The sequence below is a fragment of the Mus musculus genome, chromosome 12, assembly GCF_000001635.26.
Source record: "Mus musculus strain C57BL/6J chromosome 12, GRCm38.p6 C57BL/6J".
Lineage (NCBI taxonomy): Eukaryota > Metazoa > Chordata > Mammalia > Rodentia > Muridae > Mus > Mus musculus.
In genome coordinates, this window is record NC_000078.6 from 83,156,148 (window position 1) to 83,164,360 (window position 8,213).

General features: G+C 50.2%; 1 protein-coding gene across 9 annotated transcripts in view; it reads left to right on the forward strand.

Annotated features, from left to right (window-relative positions):
* Positions 1-5,914, forward strand: part of Rgs6 (regulator of G-protein signaling 6) — a 545,511-nt gene extending 539,597 nt beyond the window's left edge. For 6 of the 9 annotated variants that reach the window (XM_011244133.3, XM_011244137.3, XM_011244135.3 and 3 more), the window contains one exon: positions 1,774-5,914. In XM_011244133.3, coding sequence (XP_011242435.1) covers positions 1,774-1,943 — 170 coding nt within the window. In that variant the 3' untranslated portion in view covers positions 1,944-5,914. The remainder of the gene's footprint in view (positions 1-1,773) is intronic. The other 3 variants (NM_001310478.2, NM_015812.4, NM_001282061.2) reach the window with 1 other exon arrangement.
* The last annotated feature ends 2,299 nt before the right edge of the window (positions 5,915-8,213 follow it).

Genomic DNA, 8,213 nt, shown 5'->3' on the forward strand with positions numbered 1-8,213 from the left:
ACACACACACACACGACTGACACAGGAACTCTCAAAGATTTTTTTAAAGCTGATTGGAAAATCTTTAGCCTAGTATAAACATAGGTTGCTGCAGGCTGAGTTTAGTGTATCTGAAGACTGAGATAAGGTTGTTGATGGGAAAGATTGTGTGTGTGTGTGTGTGTGTGTGTGTGTGTGTGTGTATTTGCATTTGTGATTATTTTTAAGATAATGGAAAAATGAAGAAAAGGAAAGAGAAAAGAAAATGAAGGGGAATAGATACAGGCTTAATGACAGCTTCTGGGGCAATTCCATTTCTGGACAGGCCTTTATCCATGTCATCAGGCGCCTCAGCTAGGCTGACTGTCCCTCCATACAGAGCTAAGCCAGATGACACAGCCATGTACCCTGCCAGCTCTAAGCTCTTGTTCGTTTATTAGCTCTGCCCATTATCCATCAATTCATCAATCAGCAGGTCTATTGAGTACCCTACTAGGCTTCACCAACCAGATCAATTTTTTTTAATTACATCCAGCTTACATGCAGTCGCGCCTAGTAAACAAAATGAGCACCCACACCCCACTTGGATATGAGCGTGAGGAACCGCTGGCCCGTGCATTCTCACTGCCAAACTTCACAGCCCTTGCCAATGGGGGATCATCTGCTGCCCTCAGCAGATGGTGACAGGTGTCACTGACCCACTGTCAATAGCAGGATGGGCTCCGAATGTTTTCCCAGGCATGCTGATCAATCTGCTGAGGGTCCAGTCACACTCTTCCCTGAGACCCATGTCCTATAATAGGAATCTCTAAAGGGGTATGGAGGAGACGAGTAGAAACCACGTCAAAGGAAATGGTGGGAGTGGCCAAGCATCATTCATCCTGTGCCTCCTCCTACTGGCCAGTACTAAACTCCCTCCCAGATCATAGGCTCCTCAACCACCCCACCAGAGCATGCAGATAACTAGACCACCCCACAAGAGCATGCAGATAACTAGACCATCCCACCAGAGCATGCAGATAGCTAGACCATCCCAGGACCTCTAGGCCTCATGGACCAGGCCTCACGGTCCTGTTTGTTCTTCGATTCTGAGAATAATGGCCACATAGGATTTATGTAGAGTTCATAGACTTCCCAGTTCAGAGCCATCACACTTGGCGCTGCCAGTGGGGAATCAGGAAGATCAAAGGCAGCAGGATTGCAGCTCCCTGGCACCTCTGGGGGATGCAGAGAGCACTGAAGGTCCCATTTGTTCACAGTCACAGCACCTAGAGTCAAGAGTCCCCAAATCCTCTTGTAGATCCTTCATTTCAAGTAGGAAACATGGTTGTCAGAATTCCCGTGATTAATTAATTCCCTAATTTCTAGTCACCCGGATCTGTGGTGATTGTCTATTTGTGTCAACTATTCCTGACTCAGATTTCCCCGGTCTACCTTTTCCTTACACACTAGAGTTAAATCAAGTCAAAGGGCAACCCACAGGCAGTAAGGATCTGAGGGCTTTCATGACTAGGCTTTGGTATATAAAACTTCCATATCCCAGCAAGCACACTAGCCACACACACACTTCTTTCCTTAACCTGCCCAAAGGCCTGTTTTTCTCAGTTGTCCCTAGTGGGGCTTCCCATAGAGATCTCCCATAGAGATCCCTATCAACAAGGGCAGCTGGGAAGGGTGGTGGATCTTTTGGCCAGAGTGACTCCTAAAACAATTAATTCACCCGTTTGGCTCTCTGTCTCTGTCCCTCTGTGTGTCTGCACACCTGTGTGTGGTCTCTGTCGGTTCTCTCTGCAGGGAAAGTCGCTGGCGGGCAAGCGCCTTACGGGCCTGATGCAGTCCTCCTGACCGCCCCAACCCCAGGCCCAGGGCCCGGGCCCACAGAGGACCCGGGCAGGCGACGCTCCACATCCAACGACAGAGCTTCCTTGCGGGGAGATTTGGTCACTGTGAAGGAGAAAGAGTGAGGGCCACGGAGGGCACTGGTGGGAAGATGCAGTGGGTGAATGGGGGGACCAGAGAGAAAGAGTCCACGGTGCTGGGCCAGCGGGAGAAGCCCTGCTTATAGCCTCTCTCTTGTACAGCCACACACCAATGCTTATTCTCAACAAGGGTCCATTTCTAACTTGGTCGGAGAATGTCTCATGAAGGTTCCTGTCTGACTGTCACTGGAGATGTTAACCTCACCCGTCCAGTCGTCTGGAGAATCATGCCTTCCAGCAAACTTCAGAGGGATCCTGGGCACATAGTATTAAGCATCACCTTCCTACTGCTCTCTCTAATGCACTGGCAGCCCCCACTGGTGGCCACCCAGGTGTACTGGGTGTGTGACAAGATGCTGCTTTCACATAAAATGTCAAAAGTCCCACCTTTAGCCCCAATGACCCTTCAAGTTCTCTCCACCCTCGGTGGGACCACATTTTTAAGAAGTCTCCATGGGTGTGATGGCCACCCCCAGCTCCCATCAAATGTCTAAGGGTCCAGAGCTTGAAGAGGCACCCAGTACAGATAATGGAGTGTGTGGTTTAGCCATTGAAGGTTCAGGTGACAATATTTTAAAGATATTATTACTTCCTATCTTCTGATTGTGCCCCTTGTCCCTCGGCTTGTCCCCTTGTATTTTACTCATAATAAACATGGCCGTGAACTCGGGGGCCATTGGGCTTCTCCCCACTGGTAGCCCAAGATGGAAGTTTCTGGAGGTGGATGGATTGTAGGGCTGGCCCATGGTGGTATCCTACCAGGCCTGGCAAGACTCTCGCTGGCTGGTTTAGGGCTCAGTTATTCCTGAAACTTAAACACACTATGTAATGACAGGTCCCAGCCAGAGCCGCAGAATTCCCTTCCCAACCTTATTCTGAAGACCCAACCAAAGCACCTTGTTAAATATAGCCAATCATCTAGGAAAAATTGTGCTAGAACCTGCAAAAGATCTTCTATGTTCTTCCAGTGTGTCAGAATAGCCATTTGCCAACCTGGCTGTGAAGTCTTGTACCTAAAGTGTCACATCAGGTCCTGAATGAACACATGGGTGGTACTTGGCAAATGGCGGCTAGTACGGTCATTGTCATTGTTACAATGACAATTTGATCACCAGATGCCCTTGGACGTAGATGTATTAGGCAACATGCTTTTAAATTCAAACATGTTCTTCCACGCACACCTGTCCTGCCAACACCTGTTGGCTCCTCCTTTGATCTATATTTGGCCATAGGTGAAAACTCCCCCTTGGGAGTATATAAACAGAGAAGGAAAATGAAGGAAAGAAGTTAGGAAGGAAGTTAGGGAGGGAGGGAGGGAGGAAGGAAGGAAGGAAGGAAGGAAGGAAGAAAGGGAGGGAGGGAGGAAGGAAGGAAGGAAGGAAGGAAGGAAGGAAGGAAGGAAGGAAGGAAGGAAAACATTGTTTGTGTAAGTAAATTGACTAGCTGGTGACCCAAAGTCCACATGTTTATTCAGTCTCAGCTCTGGGTGCATCATGTGACCCATCTGCCCAGCCCCCACCTGCAAACCCTCTCTATGTCTGCTTCTACACAACCCCAGATCCACAAGTTGGTCCCTCACAGGGGAATCCTCCAGGGGCACTTAGAATCCTCCTTTCAAGATTCTTGGTCACCACATCTGTTTCCAGGTTAGTTCTCTTCTTGAGACATGGTGGAAGTCAGAGGGTGTCTCCAAAGGTGAGGGTAAACACCCAGACTCTTGCCAGCTGCTCCCGCTGAGCCTTGGTAAACCAGAAGTATCCACATGAGTAGTGAGTGGGAGAATTGAAGCCACAACCTAAGTTATGGGGTCTTCCAGCCCTGTCTCTCTAGCTCCACTTAAAACAAATAAAACAAAAAACAAAATCCCTCTACTTAGAACCCTCTAGTTTCTGAACCAAGTTGTAGTCCGAGTTCATCTCCATCCAACATTATTCAAAGGAAACTTCTCTACCAAGGGCGCCCTAGGCTGTGCTGACACTAAGACACCTGATATTCTCAAACAGTGGTTACATCTGTGCCCTCAGTCATGCAGGACAAGGATTATGGCTGCCATCTGCCCCTTCTATGGACTACAGAACACATTCTAAGCCAGGCTGCAACCTGGATAGGACAGATTTCTTGGCCATGGCTTCTGTACCCTTTTCTGCACCAATTCTTGTCTGCTGGTTTTGCAATGTTCTGACTTGAAAACTGGCCTCACTCTGGAGGTCCCCACATGGCCAACCCAGAGCCAGGTATACTCTAGCTATGCGATGGAAGAGGAGGCAAGCTTCTAAACACTCCCAGGGCACAGAGAAACAGACAGGACAGTTGGCAGGTTCAATAGAGCCAAGAACAGACAGACACTCTACATGGACTCAAGCCTGGAGCCATAAGCTCCCCCCACCACCTCACTACAAGGGGTGATCACAGGCATGTGGCCACTATGTGTGCCTCGGGAGATCAGGCAAGTTGAGAAAACAAAGCAGAACAAAGTTGTTCCACCCAAGTTGACCAGCCCATGTCAGTTGGACATGCAAGATTATAATGCAAAGATTTGAGAAACTGGGTCACAGCCAGCTTCCCTTTGGCCTGGTACACACAGACAAAAATCTAGATGTTTGATTATCATTCCTCAGCAAAGCTGATTCCTCTGCCCTGTTCTGCCCCCGCCCCCACCCCACCCTACCCCACCCCAGAAGCCTGCTGGGCTCTCCCGGCTTGATGTGGTCTGAGAGGAGAATCTACCTTGTGATGACATGTGGCACAAGGGTCATTTTGGCAGCTCCCCAGTCTCAGCAGGTGAGATGGGCACAGGGCAGGGAAACCAATGCTGACATAAACGTTTTCTGCATTGGCCAGAGTGCAGCTGGGAGACTGTACATCTAAATGCCCAGCAGCGACCTCACACCAGGCTGGCCCAGGGAGCCAGAAGAAACAACCTGCCTTTCTAGAAAGTGACACATCCATTTAACTTCCCTGGCAAGCTGTTGCTGTGCCCAGAAAGAAAGGGAGGCTCAGCTGCCAGTGAAGCTAGTTAAGTCTTCTCTAGGCTTGCCCACTGCTCAGTAGCCAGGTACCAGGCTAGTACCCAGGAAGGGTCTCTTACAATGCTTAGTTGCTGCTTGGACTAGCCAAACACTTGGGACATGCCCAATGAGATCCCTGGGATGTTCAAACTACCTCACCAACAGGATTCAGACCCAGGTGCCTGGCCCCCTTGCTGGTTGTGAAAATCGGTGGTTTTCCTGAAATGCGCCCTCCTGTTCTATTCCACATGTGTGGGCTTCAGAAGGCAGCACCAAGAAGCCTTTCCAGAATGGGGAAAGGATTGAGGGCTGTTCGTCTTTGGGCCCTGGAGAATTTCCTGGAGGAAAATGTTCCAGCAAGTTCCAGGAACTGGGAAGTCCAGGGCTAGGGAGAAATTCTGTGCCACCAGCCTCCAAAGGGACCTGGCTGAGATGAATTTGTGGCAAGGACTGTGGAATAGTTGAATAGTGGTCAAATAAATTGCTAATAACTCACCACTGGACTCTCCAAGAGAGGCCTGTGCTCATGTAACCATGGCAACAGCAGACGCCAGCAACCTACTCATTAGTGCCACCCAGTGATAAGGCCTCCCCCTGGGCAAGACCCAGGGGCCATCAAGTAGCAAAGTAGCAAATGTAGCAATAAGGGGCCTGGGACCCTGAGGTGGCAGGATCCAAATAACAGGGCCTCAGCCTTCCCCAAGCCTCAGACAGGGGGCAGAGACAGCTGCTATCAGCTGTCTAGGGTTGGGGAGTCCTGCCCATACCAAGGGTCCCTGTCCTATAGCCTCTGACCATTCACCGCATGATCACAGACACGTCGGAATGGCCCCCTCGTAGTGCATGTGGTTCTTGTTAGTTTATTTTTCTGGAATTTGGGGAACTGGACCCCAGGACCAAACATGCTGGAAACAGTCTAAAAATAAACAACTACTTGAACCCACTAAAGTCCACTTAACCACGTGTGTCTCTTTGGTGTGGGGGTTCCTTGGGCAGGTTCCTCCTGTCTCGTCTGCCTCATCTTCACTCATCTGGCAACACCACACACATGCACATGGATAGGTTTCCTTCTCCCAAGGACACCAAAGCAAGAGAGGAAAAGCTGATCACCCCAGGAGCTTGGGACGGCTGTGTCACCAAAAGGCTACAACCAGTGGCTTTGTCAGGGTAGCTTTGACTGGGTGGTCACTCTGCCCTGCGGTGTCTATACTCAGGACTGACCCAGGGACCACTCTGATACCCTCTTAAATAAAGGACTAAGATCTGCTGCATACTGACTGCTCCTTACAGGGAGTCTTGGTTTCCTGAGCGACAGACAATCTCATTTCCCCACCACTGCCAAAGCAGCAGGACACCGAAGAAGCCTGAGAAATCAGGCTGTGGAGAGGGGGAAGAGAAGAGAGAAACAAGGACCCTCTGGTAATGATGAGGCTGGCACCTCGAAGCACGCTTCAGTGGCAGAAATTTTGCTCCTGGAAGGAGGAGTGATTTCAGAGATATGGATTGGGTCATGGGTCACATCTTGTCTGTCGGTGTCAGGGCCGTTTCATCTACAGCTCTTCTGATGAGGAAGGCCAGGTGAGGGGTGACATGTGTCCCATTTTCGTCCCATTTTCACCCATATGGCCCACCCACGACAGCCATGCTTCCCTGCCTTCCACAGCTCCTCAATGACGGCCAACCCCACAGGGAACATCTCCCTGCCAGCCTCCATCTGACTGCCTTCCACAGTCTTTGTCTAACAAACTGCTACCCTGTATGCATAACTCCACCCACCTCCTGTTGTAAATCTCCAACCCCCCCCCCCAAAAAAAAGCCCAGTCAAAGAAATCATAACTCAATTAATAGGAATACAAGCTACATGCCTAGATTGGGCAGATCTGCCACTACTCTACTATATTTCCCATCTATGAGATCCATTATAACTTGCTGTTTCTCCAGGCCATGTGCTTCTGCTCCATCTTCCTTCCACCCCCTCCTCCTCCTCCATTTCTCTCCTCCTTTCTCTCTCTCTCTCTCTCTCTCTCTCTATCTCTCTCTCAATCTCTCTCTCAATCTCTCTCTCAATCTCTCTCTCTCTCAATCTCTCTCTCAATCTCTCTCTCTCTCTCTCTTCCCCCCAAACTTTTCAGCTCTACCTTCCCTCCTACTGCCCAATCACTGGCTCTAGCCTTTACTTGAAAAGTTAAGGCGGGGGAGAAGGTTCACAAGTTACCTGTATACCTGATTCATTCCCTGTTTCCAAGCCCTCCCGGAGAAAACTGGAATTAGCATCAAAACACAGGACCAGGGCTACCCACCCAAGGATGCCTTCAATCCACCCCGACTACCTCCTATCTTCATCTACCTTCCTCACAACCTTTGACCTAACGGGCAGGAGGCTATTCTTCCCTTGGTGCAAGCTTTCCGTTGTTCACTGGTCCCAGCCTCCAGGATGCCCTTGGAGGCTCTAATCCTAGAAACGTCTCTCGGTATGTGACAGCCTTCAAAGCCAGGTGTTCTTCAGATATGTCCCTTCCTGGGATCACAAAGCTCTACACAGCATGTCCCTCCCTCCCCAGAAACTCTGGGCTCCTTAGGTGGCACTGTGAGTGCCTGCAGCTGTTGGTCACATCTTTCTTCATCCCGAGTGTTTGTACCCAGAGTGGAGGTTATGGGATGTCCTTGACTCTGCACCGTGAGGGATAGGCCACACAGTCGTGGAGATGTCAGAGTCTGGTTAACATAAAGGGGGTGGGGGTGGGAGGAGCTTAGCTGGGCAGAGTTCTCTGTTTGGCACACTCCTCCTGTTTTAGCCTGGACTGCCCAGTTCTGGCTTGCTTCAGCCAACAAACCAGGGAACAGCTCCTGACTGCAATGACTAAACATTTGCTTCCCAGAAGAAGAGCGTGGAAACTAATGTGAACAACTGAGCCTGAACCTGGCACATGGCAGATGCTCCCGAAATAGTCTCTGGTGTTAAGTACCACATCTGAGATGGATTTGGGAACTGTCCCCTGTGCCCCTGTGGCCTGGGGTGCCACTCCTTCCCACCAGTCCAGAGGCTATGGGTCTTGTTGGCCCGGGCAGGCAGCTATCTCTGTGACTAACACAAACTGCTTGCTGTCTTCTCCAAGTGAATGCCTGGTTTCCTCCCTGTGCCACTGGGATGACCTTGGTGGATACCCAGCAGTGTGCCTCCATAGCAACGGAGTGGTTGGCCATTGAGGAGGGTTCTCCCCCCTCAGACCCCGATGGAGGCAGAAAC